Genomic DNA, 21,776 nt, shown 5'->3' with positions numbered 1-21,776 from the left:
TGGGAAAGATGGAGGGCACAAGGAGATGCTGGGAAAGATGGAGGGCACAAGGAGATGCTGGGAAAGATGGAGGGCACAAGGAGAAGGGGACGACAGAGGACGAGATGGTTGGATAGTGTTCTCGAAGCTACCAGCATGAGTTTGACCAAACTGCGGGAGGCAGTGGAAGACAGGAGTGCTTGGCGTGCTCTGGTCCATGGGGTCACGAAGAGTCGGACACGACTAAACAACAAGAGGACCCTGAGGATCATCTAGTCCAACTGGCTGAAATGCAGCTGTGCTGCACAGGGATCGAACCTGCAACCTTGGTGTTACCAGCACCAGCTGAGCTATCCAGGCTTTGCTATTGCCATGTCTCCACAAGGGCTGGGCGATATATCAATATATCATCCAAAACTGGTTTGAAATCCATATTGTGATGTTTAGCTAGTGATATATCATGATGTTGAAAACTAGGTATCGCCCAGCCCTACTGTTCGACTCTACATAGTTCCACCCTTATTTCACAAATCATGATGTATCTGCAATTCAGATGTTTAGCTGGCAATGCCATAGAATTAATTAAGCAATGGCAGGGCAATATTAACTTGACATGCAAGTAGAAAGTACAATTACTGATAACGGCAGTAATTACAGGGGCAATGACTGACGCCATGCTAATCGTAATACTAGTGGCAAAGGTTGGTTTCGATGGGAGAGAAACATCCAGGAATGGGTAAAATCAGCCAGATACACTTCATGTAATCTGTTTGTAGACACTCAGCAGGAAATACTACATTACTTGCCATTGTGACATGCATTTTCCAGGCACAAAACAAAGGATCACATGAGTGAAAAAATGTGGGCACACATAAATATTCATGCTATTAATTGTTTGATCCTGATATTTCCTAACATAGTTTGTAAAGTATGAAGGAGACATCCTTCCCTGTCTCCCACCAACATTACATCCATGATCACACAGTAGGAAAACCATATTTCACACTCATGTTTATTGGGTTCTGCTACATTATTTCATACTTCAAGGGAGAAAGTTGTAAATGCCTCATCCACCGTCCAGTGACATTTTGCATTTCTCCCTGAAAGAACTGAGTTAGAGGCTTCATTCATTTCATGATACAAAACATTATTATTTCTTTGTTTACGGAGGGAGGAAACTTAACTCTGGATTACACCATTCTTGAGAGATAGGAAGACATCATTTCAGTTGCAAGGAAAAGTTGATTTCTCCGTGCCATTCATGCATACATAGGTTGATGGAGCTACTTGCTACAAGGAGGAAGTGTATGATAGGTTTCATAACAGATTAGATTCTATCCAGAATTACAGCTTCAAAGAGTTAAAAGCAATTAAAAACGGGAATCCTATCCCCTTAGTTTTCCTTGTCCTTGTATCCAATGGTAAAATCAAAATTAAGTTTATTCAACTTCCACAAAGCTTTAGCTCCACGAGCTGGAAGAAACCTGGAGAAAAGAGGAAGATATATTAGTTTTTCAGTGTTGGGCATCCTGCAACTTTCTAAATATTGGACTTTGACTCCCATCAGCTGTGGCCAGCACGGCAATGGTAAGGGATGACTGAAGTTATAGTCATGTGAAGACCTATATGTTCCCTATAAAAAAATTCTGAAGTGTGTACTGCAGTGTGTATCTGAAGAAGTGTGCATGCACACGAAAGCTCATACCAAGAACTAACTTAGTTGGTCTTTAAGGTGCTACTGGAAGGAATTTTTTTATTTTGACTATGGCAGACCAACATGGCTACCTATCTACTATATGTTCCCTGTCATTTGTCTACCTGGAAGTAACACTCTGAAAGCAACAGACACATTAATTAGGCCAAAAGTGGTTTTGGTTTTTGTGCTTTGGTTTTAAAAAAATACATTTAGCAGTTGGCTTTAATTTTTCAGCATACTTACCTATCCAGCATGACACTGACTTTCAGAAATCGTGGGATGAAAATCATGCTCTCATTGGTTAGAATTCCCTTCATTGCTTGACTTGCGACTTCTTCAGGCTCCAATGGAGGCATTAATCTGAAGTTAGAGAGGAAAAAAGCAACATTCTATTTGCATATTCTTTGCAAGGTCAAGGCTTGGAACTTGCGACCAGTACAAAAATCAGGCAATGGGATGATGCTCACATGATAGGCCAGGAGCACAGGTAAATGAAGCCAAAACACAAGAGAAGGTAGGGGAGGATTTCTTTTAACTGAACTACCTGAAACAAATCTAAATGGAAACTCAGATTATTTTTAAAAGAGGCTGGGCCACTCCAGACCGTTATTTTATTGCAGCAATATTTTGCAACATGCTCTCTGATGCTATAAAAGTGCTTTAGTGGTGGATTTATTTTGCTTTATTTGTTGTTCTGCGACGCTTCCCCAATACCACCTACCACATTATTGCTGTCTGGAAAGCACGACAAAAAACCAAGCCATGCCACCGATATAATCTGTGGCGTGAAAAGTTACAGGATTTCAGCAGGAAGTTACTGCTGGAAATGAAGCAGTATGACCTGCAAAAAGAGTATTGAAAGTGATATTATGTATGACCGCTGTAATGGTTCTAGGGGTTGCTCGTGCGTAAATCGGAGCCACACCTGGCTGGGTTGCCTGAGTGAACCCTTTCTGTCCGGACACCACTCGCCCATGGCTGTCTCAATCGCTGGCAGAATCCGTCAGTGGGCGTTTCTTGAACTTCTTCCAGCAAAGAAGTTCTTTGACGCCTAGTCTCCGCCTGCTCTCCCTGCGCAGAAGCCTTCTGCGCAGGGAGGGTGTGGGCAGCGGAGGACCCGTGCTCTCCCCGCTGGTCCCCGGCGAGGAGTCATGGAGCCACCTCGCCAATTCCCCCATCTGCCCTCCTTCTCCACTGGTACTACGCTGATTTCCTTCCCCAGAAGATGTGCTGCTTCTCTCCCTCCCGAGACCCTCTCCGGAATCCCTCTGGAGCCCTCCCTCTCCCCCTGGCTCCGATGGCAGTTCCCTGACAACCGCCAAAATAACATCTTGATAAGCACAAATCATCATGAATGTTCAATAAAAAAAAGACATCTGGGACACAACAATAGATGGAACAAAAGGAAAGGAAGGACTAAATGGCTGGCACTACAAAAGGGCACTTTTAACATTGGATTTTTCTAACTGTCAATGTCACACCTTTCTTATTCAGTACCTTGACGACGGATTTTTGACAAAGTCAGAATTTATAAACATAGGGCAGATGCATGAAGTCTTGACCCCGTCTTTCTTCAATGCAGACAGCTCTTCTGTCAGAGCTCGGTGGAGCCCAACTGCAGCGAATTTGGACGAGCTACGAGAAATTTTGGACATAGCTTAGTGGCTGGATGATCATGATTGCCTTCTGCACAATACAAATCTCACATGAAACATCACAAATATTCAGGGACAACATGCAGCTGTTTTAGAGCTGTCAGCCCTCACTAACCTCAGACCTACACATATGGAGTGATTGTATTTGTTATAGACTAGACTTATGAGCTGCTTCTCCACATGCTAATTTTATATTTTTTAAATATACATTTTTATTAGTTTTTTTAACATATCATTTCCAACAATCATATAATATAACTTCTTGTCTTATACAATATTTTAGACTTCCGTCAACACCTCTGATGATTTTCTGTTCTTTATCACTTATTCTGCATTCCTTAATTTCTCTATTACTCTTTATTATCATTACCGGTAACTAATAGTTCTCCTCATAGTCTTTCTTGCAATATTTCAAATAATCATCCTTACAAAACTTCTTGCAATCCTACTAGCACAATCTGTTCATTACAATTACTTTTCAGATCGTTTGTATATTTACTCCTACATGCGAATTTTACAATGCATGCATGTGCTTTTGCCACTCAACTGCTGTTCAGCTACTGGAAGCACATTTTGGCCAACTGGGATTTAGATATTCAGTGAAATCTTCGCCCACTCAGCAATCCCAGGGTCATGAGAATTAGCTTTAGGTTAGCAATCAAGCACCACTCAGTTCCTCTGGTTAAAGTAAGATGACTATAGTTATGATGATCTCTTATTGACTGGGCTCAGGTTTCTAGCTCCTAAGCATGTGGGATGTGGAAATGGTGAGAGCACTCTGAAATCCTTTAGTTTGGGAGGGAATCATTTTATTCTTCTCCTTCTGCATCAGGGATCGAGAAATGGTGGTGCGTCAACTGTTGCTGGACTGCAATTCCCATCATCCCTCACTATATTGGCCATGCTGACCAGGACTGATGGGAGTTGGGAGTCCAGCAACATATGGAGGGTCACAATTTCCCCACCCCTGCCCGATGCTGCGATTCCGCTGCCTTACATGTATCATAATTTTGACGGATGATTGGCTTATTGCATTTCATGGTACTTTCATTGTATCTTTGGTGGCATCCATGCGCTGTTCACCAAAGTGGGGACCTCTGGTCCAAGAGGTAAAGGTAAAGGGACCCCTGACCATTAGGTCCAGTCGTGACCGACTCTGGGGTTATGGCGCTCATCTCGCTTTATTGGCCGAGGGAGCCGGCGTACAGCTTCCGGGTCATGTGGCCAGCAGGACTAAATCGTTTCTGGCAAACCAGAGCAGCGCACGGAAACGCCGTTTACCTTCCCGCCGGAGAGGTACCTATTTATCTACTTGCACTTTGATGTGCTTTCGAACTGCTAGGTTGGCAGGAGCAGGGACCGAGCAACGGGAGCTCACCCCGTCGTGGGAATTCAAACTGCTGACCTTCTGATCAGCAAGCCCTAGGCTCTGCGGTTTAGACCACAGAGCCACCTGTGTTGCTTGGGGTGCAGGTAAGGGGGCCCTTAGTCAAGCCCAAACATCCAATGGGAGGACAGAGGAGAACCTTTTGATCAGCAAGTCCTAGGCTCTGTGGTTTAACCCACAGCGCCACCCGTGTCCCTGATCCAAGAAGCAGTATATAAATTAAGAATTGCAAGCTCGTGGACTTCAAGTATGTATTGGCATTGGCTGGACACTTATGATGTAGTCCAAAGAGCTTCTGCCTGAATTCCAGAACATCTGAACCCTTGCCTTCCACACCACAGACATTCATGCTCCCAGAAAATGGCGCCACACCATTGGGAATCCATGGGTGCAGCTTCTGAAACAGGAGCAGGCGCTGCATTTAGAACAGGAACTGCCATTCTTCTTGTGCGGCAAATGTCCACTTGTACAACAGAACACACACACCCCGTCCTCTCTGTGGCTGCTCCTCACACATACTCAGAATGTCCTCCAGATAGCTGGGGGACCCTCGGGAAAACATTTCTGGGGTGCACACACTGGGAGAGGGGAGGAAGAAAAAGCTGAATCCCATCCAAAGTATTCTTCCGATAAGCTGCATTTCTCAAAAGGTCAGATTCCATATAAAATCACTTGTTGGGTAAATAAAACCAATACAGGTAAATTTACTCACAAATTTAACAAGAGTAGGGTATTATTTTATGGCTTCTTTTATTTCTGCTGATGGGGAAATGTCTCTCCTATATACGCACCAATAAGCCACGAGGAATGGAGCCACTATGTGTCCCCCGGCAGAAGCCACGGTGATGATATGGCCGTGGTTGTTCTTCATCATGGTCGGTAGAAATGCTTTTGTGGTCTGAAAGTTTAAAAAGAAAGGGGGTAACTTTCAGGGCCGTCTTAAACATATGCGGCACCGGGGTGCAAAGATCCACCCGGCAACCTTCCCCCCCCCCAGTTTGCCCAGAGTTGTTGACCTGTTTTTAGGGAGGAGAAACCCCAAATTGATGACCTTTTTTTAGGGTGGGCTGGTGAGTCGCGCACAGCAGAGCTGGCTTCGCCAGCCGCCTCAGCAGCAATAGAGGAGCCCAAGGCAGCAGCGGCAGCAGAGCAAAGGGGGGCGCCTGGGGGGCGGGCAAGCAGAGCCCAGCTGTGATGGCCTGGGAATCTGATTCAGAGGCTGAACCTGAGGAATCCCAGCCTGCACAGAAGTCCCCACCTCCAGGGCCGGCTGAGCCATGGCAGGGGCTTGAACCTGAAGGGCTCTCACCTGTGCTGGATCCTCAGGAGCAGACACCAGCTGAATCCGCTCTGGCTCCAGAGGTGATCGAGGACCCATTGCCTGCAGGTGCTCCTCTCCCAGCCCTGTCCGGGGAAGGTGAGGTTGCCTCTGGGTCCAGTAACCCTCCAGCCTCTCCTGAGCTGCAGAGGCTCAGGGCAGAGAGGCGGAGGGAACTAAGGTCTCTCAGGAGGAGTGCTCACCTTAAGGCCAGGAGAGGCGAGTCACCTGTGGGCCGGGGCCACCTTAGGCCTCAGAGGAGATAAAGGCCAGTCAGCCCAGACCCAAGTTGCGGGAGCAACATCGTTGATATCTTGTTCCTGCCGGCACCCTGACCTGCTCTCCTGAGTTCCTGACCACGCCCGACTCCTCGCTTTGGACCTCGCTCCGCCCCTGACGGACAGCCTCCTTACCCTCGACCTAGGACCAGACTTAGACCACGCTGCACGGTAACCCCCCCGGGACCAGCACACCAGCACAACAACAGTTGAGTGTGAGGAGGTGGCAGCGGCAACTGAGTGAACCCGGGCGCCTCATGTGAGCAGCATGCACTGGGCGGGCGTCTCAATGGCCCACCAATCCCAGGTGTGCAGGAGGGCAGAGCCGGCCAGCTGCCTCTGCCTTGCTCGCCCACAGAAGAGCTGCGGCGCTCCGATGGACTCTGCTCCACTCGGCAGTGGCTGTCGGCTCTTCCCAATCCCTGGACTCCAAATCTCGGCCCTGGACTCTCAGTCTGGCGTCCCTGAGAGTTCGGGGCCTGGGTGCCCTGCACCCCTAGCACCTATGGGTAAGACGGCCCTGGTAACTTTCCATAGAAGTCAGCCATTTAGTAAAACAGTAGCGACTGTTGTGCCAGCTCTGCTGTTGTTGTTTCAGGTTTGTTTGTTCTTAGTTTCCTTTATTTATTCTGAAGTGGGTTTTATTCCGTAGGGGTCAATGCAGTCACGTAGGTTCCACTCTCCCGTCTTCCAAGTGCAAGTGGCAATTACAGTGGGGAGGGGCAAGGAGAAGGGACCCTAGTTCTTTATGTACATGCGTTATTTAATATCACACGTCTTCAATCCATAGGATGAGCAGAACAATTTATGGTATAAATTTGAAAACCAGATGCAGAAATGAAAACGAAATAGTGCTGTGCTGCACTAATAAAACAGCGCTGAACCACGCTGCATCTTTTCATTCCGGTGTAATGTCACATCAGATGATGGAAATTGGGGTGGGAAGTCAGCAAAAGAAAAGAAAATAAATATTATGTATTGGAGTGTATATGTGATTGTTTTTGAAAATTTAATAAAATATAACTGGGGGGTGGGGGAGATGATCGCCTTTTCCAACAACATAACAGCAGCCTGCCCTGTGGCACTCATGGGAACGCTCCAACATTATCCATGTGAGAGAGTAGTCCGCCCTTTCGCCAGCATGGCACCTTCCAAATGTTTTGAACTACAACTCCCATCAGCCCCTGCCAGGACTACCATGAAAGCTTGTCATTCAAATAATCTGGAGGCCAGTAGGTTGCCTGAAGGCTATAGGAGATCATGGCAAGCATTATCAGTAACTCTCATTACACAATGATGGGTTCATAGGGCTGTTCTTGCAACAGGGCTGTGCTTAATGATTCTTTATTACCCAGTAGTGAGCAAGGATGTTGACTTCAAACATTTTTTGGATGGCTTCATCCTCAGTTGACAGCACGTCTGTTGGGGAGATCACCCCAGCGTTGTTCATCAAGATGTCCACATCACCAATCTCCTTTCTCACCTTTAAAGAAAGGGAGTAATATAGGGCAGAGGTGTTTAGCTGCTCTGAGACATTTTATGATGTATGGAATGAATAAATGCAAATAATAATAAAATTACAGATTACAGGAGGTTAGATTAGTTTGCTTATATGGTGGTTGGACATACTGCAAAGCACAGTGTCAGCACAGAACACCTTTAGCAGCTGCTCAATGCCTTCCTTTCCCCGGGGCATCTATACTGTAAATATAAATAAGCACATTCAAATTTTATGCAGAAATGTAGAGTGATCCTGTGCCTCAATCTCCACAAGCGTATGTGCCAGGATTGCAACTTTCTTGAATTTCTCATATTCATTTTGCTATCGCCAGTGAGTATGGACAGGTAAAATAAAAAAATTCCTTCCAGTAGCACCTTAAAGACCAACTAAGTTAGTTCTTGGTATGAGCTTTCGTGTGCATGCACACTTCCATGCACACTTCATGAGCACACGAAAGCTCATACCAAGACCTAACTTAGTTGGTCTTTAAGATGCTACTGGAAGGATTTTTTTTATTTTGACTATGGCAGACCAACACGGCTACCTATCTACATATGGACAGGTAGGTTTGCATGACTCACCTTTGTCATTGACCCTGCTGAGTGGGTTAATGAAGCCATAACAGTGCCATTCTACACATGTCTACCCCGAATGAAATCCTATGGAGTTCAATAAGGCTTGCTCCCAGGCAGGAGGGTACTAGATTGTAGCATAAAGCAATTTTTTATTGTTAAATTTCTTTCCCCCCCCCATTGAAGTCAATAGGGCTAGGGTTAGGGAAAGTGCTTAACTTTGACAGGATCTTGTCCTGAACCCCTAATTAATACAAAAAGCATAAGAAGTCCAGTTGGTCCATTATTTTCATTATTGGCTGTTTTTATTCCATTTATTATTCCATCTTGGCTGTGAGTCCTGGAAGACCTGCTCCCTGCCTTTCAGGCCTTTTCCCACCTGGCCTGGGAGGGAGGGTTCTAGACTGACTCCAGCTACAAAAGCTGAAGCTGCTGAACAGACACTTTGGCCGGGGTATTGTTTCGGGGTGGGGTTGTTGGGGTTTTTTGTTTTTGCTGTTATTGATAATTTTTTTTAGATCTCATGATTTATGCGGAAGTTGTTCAGTTTGGTTGTGTTCTTTGTGATGTGTTTTGTTAATTGTTTTTGGCTAATTTCATTATACTTGTATTTATGTAAATCTTTTCATGTAAGCTGCCTTGTGCATGGTTTTTACTATGGAAAGGCAACATACAAATAAGATTATGATGATGATTTAAAAGGGCAATGCATTTATTAGGAGTAAACTCTCCACCAGGGAGGGATCTCCAGTATGAGCAGTGCAGAGAGCTGATTCTCCGGAGAAGAGGAGAGGGACAGAAATGTCTCCACGGGTCTCTCTCAGGTGAAGTGGAAGGATTTGATGGTAGGAGAAAGAGCCTGGTTTTGAGATAGTGCAGGACTTTAAAAAATATTTTATTTTTTTACTGGTGCATTGCCCTAATGCACAAATCTCCACTGAATATATCTCTGCAATTTGGCTAGCTGCCAACGAGCAAGAGACACCTCTCTTTGCAACGCTGCTTACTTAATATAAAACAAATGGAATGAGAATGAGAAACCATCTTGCACAAGAAGCTATGGGCATGTTTTCCTTTAAGTCTTCCGCATGCAACCTATCATTTCCCAAGCATTCCTGCTGCTAAGCTGATAATGAAGCCTAGATATGTGTAACACCTCAGAAGGTCTCAGGCTCAATCCTTAACAATTCCAGGGAGGGCTGGGAAAGGTTCCTGCTCAAAACTCTGGAGAACTACTCCCAATCATTGTGGAGAATACTGAGCTAGAAAGTCCAATGATCTGACTTGGTATAACCCAAAGAAAATCCCGTGTGTTGCAAATCAGAACACTCTAAACAACAACAAGCAACAAGTCAGCTAATAATATACAGACAATATTTTTATAACACTATACTGTTTCAAAATTCATAAACAGAAGACATATAATATGTGCATGGAGTCACAAACTAATAAGAATCAAATAAATGTTCCATGAACAGGAATGGTGGGAGTGGTAGGTCACTGTCAAAGGTCTTTCAGGATAATGAACTGTTTCAATGATAAATCTTCATCAGCTAGCAATAATATGAAATGAAAACCATTACCATTCAAATACAGTCCTGTGAAAGAAATGACAGGCCTGCATGTTAACCAGCCAATAATAAATACACACCAAATTAATAGGCCCCAAGGTACATCAAATGGCCATGGATCAGCTATCACTAAAAAGTGTAGTAAGCTGATGCTGTTGGCAAAACCCTAGCAGTAGCATTATCAAGGCCTCCATTTCAGTGATCTTTGACAGTGACTTACCACTCCTACCATTCCTGTTCATGGGAAGACAGGCGAACCAATATCAGTGTACTGGCAGAAGCAAAGATCACCAGTGTTGAAACAATGATTCTTCAACACCAACTTCATTGGACTGGTCATGTTGTGCGGATGCCTGATGATCATCTTCCAAATCAACTACTCTATTCCGAACTTAAAAAGGGAAAGCGTAATGCTGGTGGTCAACAAAAGAGGTTTAAAGGCTGTCTCAAGGCAAATATTTAAAAATGTAGTATAAACACTGACAACTGGGAAACACTGGCCTGTGAATGCTTCAGTTGGAAAATAGCCTTTACCAAAGACACTCAAACTCAGGACGCAAGGGAGAAGTATGCTAAGAGGAAGGCACACTTGGCAAATCCACACCGTGATCAACTCCCGCCTAGAAACTAATGTCCCCACTGTGGAAGGACGTGTGGATCCAGAATTGGCCTCCACAGTCACTTACGGACTCATTGTTAAAACCGTGTTTATGGAAGACAATCTTACTCGGCTATGAGTGATTGCCAAAGGAGGAGGAGGAGGAGAGTGTGCACTAATAGCGATATTATATAAATAACAAATAACAATATTTAATAATTTGCTGAACTTTAGGTAAAAAGGTAAAGGACCCTGGACAGTTAAGTCCATTCAAAAGTGACTATGGGATTGTGGCGCTCATCTCGCTTTCAGGCTGAGGGAGCCGGCATTTGTCCACAGACAGCTTTCCGGGTCATGTGGCCAGCATGACTAAACCACTTCTGGAGCAATGGAACACAGTGACAGAAACCAGAGCATACGGAAACGCCATTTACCTTCCCACCGCAGTGGTACCTATTTATCGACTTGCACTGGCGTGTTTTCGAACTGCTAGGTTGGCAGGAGCTGAACTTTAGGATACTGGCATCATAGCAGGTTGGGGAAGCCTTTGGGAAGCCTTTGGGGGAATCTGAAGGCTCACCTTCTCTGCAGCGCTGTAGATGTCCTCTTTCTTGCTACAGTCCACCACAAAAGCATGCGCTGTAACTCCCAGCCTCCTGCATTCTTCAGCAGTTTCTTCAACGCCATTCTAGAAGTGGAAAGGGATTGAAAGCTCACTGGGAAAGGGTCTCAAAAACCAGTTAGAATTCTTTTAGAGGATGCTATTGAAAAAGGTCCAGTCAGTGTAGACTAACCCAGCTCTAATCCTAGTAATAAAGCAATCATACCTTGTTGATGTCCCACAGAACTAACTTGCATTGACGCCTCGCAAATTCGTAAGCAGTGGCTCTCCCAAGCCCATGGCCGGATCCAGTGATCAGAACAATTTGTCCGCTGACACATTTTTCCTTCACGGGAATGAAAAGCTTGACAAGAGCCTCTAAATAGGAGTAGAGGACTACAAGGAAAAACACAGGGATCTCTAGCAAGAGATGCATCTTCTTTTGAGAAAAGTTCTGCACACTGAGACCAGTGCACACCTGTGTGCGCACTGTTATTTATTAATCAGAAACTGACGTCCTGGCTAGGTTCCACATGGCCACGCAGCTACCCTCAACGCTCCTGATGCAATGCTCCAAAGATCTGGCTTTCCATGCAAACATTTTGCAGATTTATGCCTGCCTAACTGACACCCCACTGAACAGCCTCAAGCCCCCATCCCATGAGAACAGCCACAAGTCCCTGGTCTCCTTGGCTTGGCTTGGCTGGCTGGAAGTGGAAGTAGAAATGTATCCTTATTGGCTTTGGAAAATGGAGAAAAAAGTCCCCCCCCACCCCGATAATATAATCACTCAATCTGCTGTTCTTCCTTTAGCCTCCTAGCCCCTCTCTCAGACATTAAGCTGACCAATGTGTCCCAGCCAATCTAAATAGTCCAGTGCTCAAACTGGGTTTGGGGTGCAGGTAGAGGTAAAGGTACCCCTGACCGTTAGGTCCAGTCATGGATGACTCTGGGGTTGCACGCTCATCTTGCTCTATAGGCCGAGGGAGCTGGCGTTTGTCCGCAGACAGCTTCCGGGTTACGTGGCCAGCATGACCAAGCCGCTTCTGGCGAACCAGAGTAGCGCACAGAAACGCTGTTCACCTTCCCGCTGGAGCGGTACCTATTTATCTACTTGCACTTTGACATGCTTTCGAACTGCTAGGTTGGCAGGAGCTGGGACTGAGCAATGGGAGCTCACCCCGTTATGGGGATTTGAACCGCCGACCTTCTGATCGGCAAGTCCTAGGCTCTGTGGTTTAGACCACAGCGCCACCCTCATCGCTTGGGGTGCAGGTAAGGGGCCCCTTAATCAAGCCCAAACATCCTATGGGAGAACAGAGGAGAAGCAGTTTTGTTGTTTTTAAGGTACATGATAAAATAAAATTGCATGTCAGAATTATATAGGCTTGCCTATTTAGCAAGTGCTGAAAATAATACAGAGCAAGTGCCTGACTCTAAAAAAGAAAAGAAAAAAAGGGACCTCACCAAAATGCTGGAGAGGGTGCACCTCCACAGGCACATGCCTCCACATGTGGTGAGAGTGTCCCAAAATCCAACTGTTCTGGACAACAGTCATACGAGAAATGTGTAAAATAACTAAGCAAATATTAGAAATCACCCCAGAATTGGCCCTACTAAACATCTTCCAAGACAATAATGCCCATTTACACCACAAAGAACTCATAACCCACCTACATTCAGCAGCCAGAAACTTCATAACCAGACACTGGAGAGACCTGTCAGGAGTAAGCATGGACCAATGGTACAAAATAGTATGGGAAACAGCCTTACTAGAAAAATTAACCAATAAACTGAAACTGACACGGGGACAAATAGAAGAAGACGTCTTCACCCCGGTATGGCTCCCCTTTATCACATACACAGCTCAATAAGACAATGACAAAAATCCACCAGCAGCATACAAATCAATATGACTAACCTGATCCAAAACACCCACTCCACTCACACATGAAAACAAAGATCACCACAGCCAATCACAAACAAACAACCACACCCGAGGCCAACCCCAACCTCTCTCACCACCAAAGAAACACAAGTGAATAGCAGAGAACCTGCACAAGCGACGCTGACACAAAACCCCACATATATTAAGTATAATAGAAACATCGCCACCCAACCCCACCCATCTTTCCCCCTCCACCTCTTTCCCCCTTTTCTTCCTAATGTCTCAACAAATGAAACTGATCTGTAAAAAAATGTTACTTGAAGAAAAAAAAAGAGAGAGGATTGCAGATACTTTTGTAAACCACGAAAATCTTTAATAAAAATACATTTAAAAAAAATAGCAAATTGATGTGGGAATGTGGAGAACTGAACTTCGACTTAGAAAAACAAGGAGAGAGAAACCAAAATGGACATATTCATCCATCTCTAATTCCTTCAGTGTCTTCCTGGTTCCCTGAAAATGCTCAGTGTTACAAGAGTTGGGGGCCTCCCCCTGTTTCTGAAGAGCAGTAGCAAGATCACAGGGGGTTCCCTGGACCTGTGTTCCTTTGGAGAACTGAGACACGGAGGACACTGTTGTAGCTTTAAGAAATATGGTTTATTCGCCTATTTACACTTTCAGCATTTTTATTTCAAGAGGGGCTTCTTACAGCAGTGCAGCCCTGGAGTCCAAGGGATCTCTCCTAGCCAGCCTTCAGCCAACCTGCCTAAGATGGATCCCAGTTTTTCTTCTCTCATTTCTTCTTCCCAGAACACCTTGCTAAAAGACTCCCTTTTCCTGTCACCTCACACCCAGTTCCCCTGGCACCATCTGTCTCCTCAGGCAAAAGGATTCTTCTCAGACGGCGAATCAACACCATTTGTCATGTTTACAGATTTGCTCTTCAATAGGTCAGCCAACCTGGTTTGTGGAAGTCAGCCCAGGAATTCCTTGTCTGGGACTGCCATACATCTGGGTTTTCCTGGACGTGTCCGGGAATCAGACTGTCAAAATGGCGTCCGGGCAGATTTTTGCTGAATCAGCAAAATGTCCAGGAAAAACCTGGGCATATGGCAACTAGGGTGATTTTTTAAAGAAAAATTATGGGGGGACACCACATTTTTGAGATGTTCCCAAAAAAAGCTCAACAACCCTCTTCTGCTGAGGCAAGTACCCAAAATTTCAGAAACTGGTGGAAGACCAAACCAAAGGCCAATCATAGAATGAAGCGATTAAAACTTTGGGGGCCTGTGTGTCAAAGCAAGGAGATACAATGAAGCAAGAGATGGTTTACTAATTTATGGTTTTTTAAATGGCTAAGAAACTCAAAGTACATCTTAAGGGAGAAGGGGGTCTTTTTTTCTATGACTTTCCTTGAGGCAAACGGAAGGAGACACTATTTTTAACCCACTAGGCCGGGGGTCTGCAACCTTTAAGACAAAAAGAGCCACTTGGACCCGTTTCCGAAGAAAAAAAACCTGGAAGCCGCAAAACTGGGAAGGTGATGTCGGGACGGTGCATGACTAACACACGCACCGCCCCCATGCGACGTCACAGCCATACAGTGCCCGCCACAGCGGGGAGTGTCAGGGTGCACAATGCGCCTCCTCCCCTCGCTAGTATCCGCCCCGGAGCAAAGGTGTAAAAGAGCCACATGCGGCTCCGGAGCCGCGGGTTGCAGACCCCTGCACTAGGCTAATATATACTGCTACCCTAGGCAAGAAGTAAATAATATATGAGAATGTATTGTCCCCCATGCATTTGTTTTGAACTTGGATTTCTGATCAAAAAACATGGGGGGGGGGGGTGAAAAACATTATCTGAACACAATTCCCAAACATTTCCCCTCAGTCCAACTCTGGCCTACCTTGTTTACTTAACTAAAAAAAAATGTGCCTGCAGAAACTTTGGAATCAACCCAAATAACATATTTGCTAAGGGGCAGTAAACATTGCAAAATAGGTGAATATGTGCATAACTAACTTTAGAGGTGGTTTAATCATTTGTCTTTTGTTCACAGAGTTAGGAAATGTGACTAGAAAGCACAGTAAAACGCTACCTGTTCAACTTATTTTTGCTTGGTGAACACATTGGGGGAAATGTGTGAGGCAGGTGTGGAGGACTCCCTGGTCCTGAATGGGGTAACTATGCCCCTGAAGGACCAGGTGCGCAGCCTGGGAGTCATTCTGGACTCACAGCTGTCCATGGAGGCACAGGTTAATTCTGTGTCCAGGGCAGCTGTTTACCAGCTCCATCTGGTACGCAGGCTGAGACCCTATCTGCCCGCATACTGTCTTGCCAGAGTGGTACATGCTCTAGTGACCTATACAACAGGTACGGTCATTCCCAAACTGTTGGTGCTGACCTTTAAAGTCCTAAATGGCCTCGGTCCATGTTATGTACTCAGTTGAATAGGATCCAAACTGCAGCAGTCTGATTGGTCCTAGAACAATAGGATCCAAAATGCAGCAGTCTGATTGGTCCTAGAACAATAGGATTCAGAATGCAGCAGTCTGATTGGTCCTAGAACAATGCAACAGTATGATTGGTCGGCAGGAGCCACCCAATCCAGCTCCAGATAGAAGTGAATCCACAACCTGATTGGCTTACAGGAGAAGTCCGGAATTAGCCAATCACGTTCAGCCCATTGTGTAAATAATGTATATAAAGCAGATACTTTGAGGGGACTTCCATTCCTCCTCACCACTATGAGCTGAATAAAGAGCATGAAATCACTTTGCGACTCTGAGTATATTTCAGTCCAGTATATCTGAAGGAGCGTCTCCACCCCCATCATTCTGCCCAGACACTGAAGTCCAGCTCCTTTAATATTTAATAGGTTTTTGTATTTTAATATTCTGTTGGAAGCCGCCCAGAGTGGCTGGGAAAACCAGCCAGATGGGCGGGGTATAAATAATAAATTATTATTATTATTATTATTATTATTATTATTATTATTATTATTATAAATGAAACAGGATGGGTTGTTTTCTGAGTTTTGAACCATACTTTGGCTTTCCATGTATCAAAATTGGCAGGTTAGATCAAGACACACTGCCAGTTATGGCTCTCTCTTCAAGGGACCCAGATGAAGACTGAAAGCCACCCTCTCCATCACCACTTCAGACAAAGGAACCAACCTCCAAGCTGGTGACCTTTCCTTCCACTTTTACACACAAGGAGGCCTAGCTCTGGTGGGAAATCCAGATGGAGGATGCATCTGGCAATTTTGGTTCCTCTTACTTTCTACCATTTCCAGGCTTAAGTTTAGTTGGGGATTTGAATCTTGCCATTTGATTAGTGGTACAATTAGGTAACTTAAGACTCTGTTTCTTTCAACCCAGCCCCCCTTTTATGAGGAAATGTGTGTTACAGTGGTACCTCAGGTTAAGTACTTAATTCGTTCTGGAGGTCCATTCTTAACCTGAAACTGTTCTTAACTTGAGGTACCACTTTAGCTAATGGGGCCTCCTGCTGCTGCCACGCCGCGTCGCGGGAGCCCGATTTCTGTTCTCATCCTGAAGCAAAGTTCTTAACCTGAAGCACTATTTCTGGGTTAGCGGAGTCTGTCACCTGAAGCGTATGTAACCTGAGGTACCACTGTACTTCACTTGTTTCAAAACATGGCGCTCAAGATCTCAAAGGAGGAATGGCTTGAATTTTATTGGCTTAGACTACGGGACAGTCGATTTTGGAGGAACATGAGGAGAAAACATGGGCAGAGCAGTTCAGCTGTGGAACCTCAGCCTGGGGCTGATCTTATATTTGCAACAGTCACAAGAAGCATATGGCACATTCTGCAGTTGTTTGCCATCTCCCAAGTATGCATAATGTAGACCAGCCACAATCTTCAAACAGCTGTTAAGTGTTGGAGTAGGATCAAATATTTGTGGGACCTTGCAAGGCAATCCCTGCTGCTGAATGCAGCAAATCCTTCTCTTTTTATGCCAATTAATTTTTATTGCTTTTCAAAAAAAATAACAAATTAACAACAAATTAATTTAAATTTAGTACAAACTTTAAAAGTTGACTTCCCATCTTACTTTCAGGGTGTTTCTCTTCCCTCCTTTACTTGCTCAGTGTAACATAAATTTCCTAATTCCATTTCAATACGTAAAATGTTTCAGCATTTTATCATTATTTTCCTCCTTCTTCATTTCCCAGCGGCTGTACATACTTCAATTCCTGCTTAGACTTTTATTTAACTAGAACATATTCCCAAATGTCAAGCCGAGTTACTCTTCACTTTGTCAGCCCACAAAAATCATTAGTTATAAATCAATATTCCACAAATACTACTTATCGCTCCTGCCGTTTTACGTGCACCAAAGTCTGACTAGTGGCGGTAAATAAGAAATCCTCTTCAGCGCAGAATTCCATTCCCAGAAAGTCACACTTCTAAATGTAGTTCACCATCCTAATTAAGTGTACAAAAATGCATATGTGAAGATCAAGTCTGCAAAAAAGATGCATATATTTGGGAAAATAACTTCCCCACAAAGCATTACATATGGGGAAATGGCTTTGCAAAAATGAATGTACTAGGTACAACCACATACAAAAATTACGGTACATCAGGAGAATTTTGCACTAAAATGCTGGCAAATACTCCTGAGACATTTTAAATATATATATTTGGAAACTGATGTGGAAATGTAGAGAACTGAATTTTAGATTGGGAAAATGAGAAACTGAGAGACATTGAAGTGGACAGATTTTCCTACACCTAGCAGCATCACGTCCTACATTCTAAATTTGAGTAACACATAGGCTGCCTTTGTGAATATACGCAATAGAATGTTGCAGCAGAGGTGACTATTGCAGCATATTCTTGTTAGCTGTACTTCTGAAGCTGATAACAAGAGGAACAGCCATCCTAATTCTTCAGGGCGTGGGTACTGCCAACTCCTTGCATTTTAAGGATTCATGTGCACTCACTGCTTCTTTATAGCATTAGCTACCTGAAGAGTTTCTTTTGCCAGAATGCACAATAAGCAGCTGCAGGGCAGAAAGCCTCTAATATGGAGGGTGGTGCTTGTCATCCATCTAGTCCTCAAGACTTTAGTCATATGCATTTATTCACTCTTGGAAGCATTGGTGAAACTCTTTATTCCAAAAAGGAGAAAATCTGTTTGTGGAGAGATTGTTCTGATCACCGGAGCTGCCCACGGGCTTGGAAGAGCAACAGCCCATGAGTTTGCCAAACGCCAAAGCAAGCTGGTTCTTTGGGATATCAACAAGGTAGGTGTGTGTTATTATTCTACCCTCAATTCTGAGTATCAACAGGTAGTGGTAAATGTTGCAGTGAAGCGTCCAAAAATGCTTTCAAATTATTACAGGGCTTGCAAATTTGCAAACCAGACCTAAGGCCATGTCTTCACTATTAATTTAAAGCAGTACCATACTTTAAACAGCCATGGCTTCCCCCAAAGCATCATGTGAATTGCCATTTGTTAAGAATGCTAAAAGCAGTGGCGTAGCGTGAGTTGTCAGCACCCGGGGCAAGGCAAGTAATTTGCGCCCCCTAACCCGGGGCAAGGCAAGTAATTTGCGCCCCCTAACCCGGGGCAAGGCAAGTAATTTGCGCCCCTCTAACCCGGGGCAAGGCAAGTAATTTGCGCCCCCCCTAACCCCTAACCTGCCGATCTGAGGCGAGTTGCCGCTGGCGCTGCCGCCCAAACGACGCCGCTTGCCCGGAGAAGGAGGGGGGCAGAGAGGCGAGGAAAATGCAACATGGCCCAGCAGCTGCTGCAGCAGCGGCGGCGGAGGCGGGGCTGTGAGGAGGGGCTGCCTGGCGCGTCCTCCGTGGCCCTTACGCGCGGGGACCGCTGCCTGCCAGATGCCTTCAGCCCGGGCGCGCGCACAGCTCGTCGGTTCCGCGAGACATGGGGCTCTGCTACAGCCTGCGCCCAAGGCTCTTCGGCAACTCTGGAGGCAGCGAGCGCGCCCCCCCAGATGTTGTGCCCGGTGCGGCTGGCCCCCCTTGCACTCCCCACGCTACGCCACTGGCTAAAAGTTCTGAGGAGACCCCTATTCCCCTCAGAGAGACACAAATCCCACAGTTCCTTGGGAAGGGGGGGGGAGGCTGCTGACGGTGCGCGCACTGCCAAGGCTTGACAAGGCGTCCAGTTATCCCAGGTTGTTCCAGCAAGATTCCTGCTGCAGTGCCAGCCTTTGGCTTTTGACCAAGGAAGGGATACAATTGTTTGCATGGACATTTCTGTGTGTGTGTGTGTGTGTGTGTGTGTGTGTGTGTGTGTGTTGAAAATCCCTCAGAGTGTTTCAGATGACAGCCTGGTGCCCAACACCAGATGCAGCGCCGGATTTTGGGTGGTGCGGGTGGTTCTCCCGCAAAGGAGTGCCGAACCGAAGGGGTGCAAAATTGAGATCACCCATCACTGAGAAGATTCATTTTGGGGTGCCAAATCTTGGCCTCGCTCAGGGTGCCATATTACCAAAGATGATCAAAGTCTGTCCCTTCCGGATGGAGAGGAATCATTATTAGGTGCTTTAAAATAATCGGAGCTGAGGATTGGGGTGGGCTGGAGGACTGCTACACCTTGTTGCCTGCCCTAGAGAGAAAGAAAGATGTGGCCACATGTTCCCTTCTGCTCTCTTTTACCTCTTGCCTCCTGCTTCAGGTCTGCCTATCCCTCGTTTATTGAAGAAATGAACCTATGCTGCCAATTCTCATAGTAAGGTAAAGGTAAAGGGACCCCTGACTATTAGGTCCAGTCATGGCCGACTCTGGAGTTGCGGCGCTCATCTCACTCTATAGGCCGAGGGAGCCGGCATACAGCTTCCGGGTCATGTGGCCAGCATGACTAAGCCGCTTCTGGGTAACCAGAGCAGCACACGGAAACGCCATTTACCTTCCCACCAGAGCGGTACCTATTTATCTACTTGCACTTTGACGTGCCTTCAAACTGCTAGGTTGACAGGAGCAGGGACCAAGCAACGGGGGCTCACCCCGTTGTGGGGATTCGAACCGCCGACCTTCTGATCGGCAAGTCCTAGGTTCTGTGGTTTAACCCACTGCGCCATCTGTGTCCCTCGTAGTATTCTCGTATTAGATCAATATAAAGTAAGCAGCACATAAGCGGCACACAAAAAACTACCAAACCATTCTACGTTCTAAATATTAATTTTTGTATTTATCCTCTCAGAAATTATATAATGAATGTTTAAAGGTTAATCAGGTTTTGGTTTATATCACCAGTGAATGTATGTAAATACCCAAAATATTGAGGGAGAATTTCCTGAGAGAGAATTTACTGAAGAAGCCTGAGACTCTTTATGGGCAAAACAGGTGACAAACTCCAGCACCCTGTGTAACTCTTGTGCATAACATCACCGACACTTCGTTTGATCAAACTTAACTTTGTTGATATCTACAGGAACCTGGCTAAAGGAACTTTAAAGACTGAACCTTCCTTTTGGACACAATTTGAATGAGTTTTCTGTTTGTGGCTTCTGCAGTAGATCTTGTACATTGTTCTCCCAATTTTTGGATTATTTATATAAGATTTAGAACGTAGAATGGTTTGGTAGTGTTGTCTATCCCTCGCTTATTAGCTGCACCCCTGGCAGTGCAATTAACACAGGGAAGAAGGAAACCACTCTTTGCGTAACAGAAATAAATGCACATCCCACTGCTTATTCCTGCCCCAGTTTTGCTTCCCTTCCCTCTGTTGTATATTAAACTATGGTTCATTAAAATTTGGCACACGCAGCACGGCTTCCCTGTACAGGTCTTTTGTTTATGCCGTGAATATGCTAACATCATACCTGTGGGTTATAGATGTTTATAGATGTTTTCTCCTGCTAGGAAGGTGTTGAGGAAACAGCTGAGGAATGCAGAAAGTTGGGTGCCATTGCACACGCTTTTGTCGTGGACTGCAGGAACAGGACGGAAATCTACAGTGTTGCAGATCAAGTAAGATTCCTATGAGATGATTCCAAACTTTTTCCAAGCCTGTTGGGTCATCGTGGGATGACCTTGCATATTCCCCAACACTTGGCACAGGAGGAGATGTGTGCCTGTTTTGCATTAAGTGAGCACGGAACGTCCAGAGTAGTGTGTAGCACTCAGAGTCCTGGACTAGGCATATAGAGAGCTGGATTCAAATTCCCCATTCAGCCAACCTGATCTACCTCACAGAGTTGTAAGAAGAAAATAAGGACGAGGAACCATGCTTGTCATTCCTGGCAACTCAGAGGATCAGCAGGTTAGAAACATCATAAATAAATAGGCCTGTGCTGGAAAAGCTGGAGTTCTTTCACAGGACAGCCTCTTTCCCCCACCCTCATCGAATGTACCTTTTGAAATATTTTATTTAGAATGATAAAATAAATTTAACTTTTCACAAGTCGCATAAAACTTGATTGTAATAAAACCTTTATTCTTTACCAAAATAATAATAATAAAACAAAGTTTTTTAAAGTTTTTAAAAAGCTATTTAAAACATTTTTTAAAAACATCAACAATACAGTCTGCTAAAAACCAGATAAAAACATGTCAACACTCTACAATGTCTCGATAGGCTTCTCTAAACAAAAGAGTTCTTAGCAGGTTCTGAAAATAGTGCAATGATGGCACCTGCCTAGTGTCAATAGGCTGGAAGTCCCAAAGTGTGGGTGCTGCCACACGAAATTTCTTACGAATGCAGAGTGGGTATTGTGTGGCACCTGTA

At 45.1% G+C, this 21,776-nt stretch overlaps 2 protein-coding genes across 4 annotated transcripts in view; one reads left to right on the top strand and one right to left on the bottom strand.

Annotated features, from left to right (window-relative positions):
- Window positions 1–977: 977 nt before the first annotated feature.
- On the bottom strand, window positions 978–11,671 carry LOC310685918 (estradiol 17-beta-dehydrogenase 11-like). The gene is made up of 7 exons (XM_083459033.1): window positions 11,383–11,671; window positions 11,136–11,243; window positions 7,665–7,796; window positions 5,509–5,615; window positions 3,173–3,310; window positions 1,919–2,035; window positions 978–1,463 (listed from the first exon to the last, which is right to left on the bottom strand). Exons 1-7 carry the CDS (start codon window positions 11,590–11,592, stop codon window positions 1,373–1,375), a joined length of 903 nt encoding a protein of 300 aa, XP_083315159.1. The 5' UTR covers window positions 11,593–11,671; the 3' UTR covers window positions 978–1,372.
- A 6,022-nt stretch (window positions 11,672–17,693) lies between these two features.
- LOC310685915 (17-beta-hydroxysteroid dehydrogenase 13-like) overlaps window positions 17,694–21,776 on the top strand; it is a 162,010-nt gene continuing 157,927 nt past the window's right edge. For 2 of the 3 annotated variants that reach the window (XR_014515601.1, XM_083459030.1), the window contains exons 1-2: window positions 17,694–18,324; window positions 20,912–21,019. Coding sequence is in view for 2 of the 3 variants with exons in the window: in XM_083459030.1 (XP_083315156.1) it covers window positions 18,067–18,324; window positions 20,912–21,019 (366 nt within the window). In the remaining variant the exon portion in view is untranslated. Of the gene's footprint in view, window positions 18,325–20,911; window positions 21,020–21,089; window positions 21,312–21,776 lie in introns of those variants that run through there. The other variant, XM_083459031.1, reaches the window with a different exon arrangement.

The sequence above is a fragment of the Podarcis liolepis genome (genome assembly GCF_965112155.1).
Source record: "Podarcis liolepis genome assembly, chromosome: 9".
Classification (NCBI taxonomy): Eukaryota; Metazoa; Chordata; class Lepidosauria; order Squamata; family Lacertidae; genus Podarcis; species Podarcis liolepis.
The sequence above is the reverse complement of the archived record's forward strand: the minus strand, read 5'-3'. Positions and strand labels throughout refer to the sequence as shown.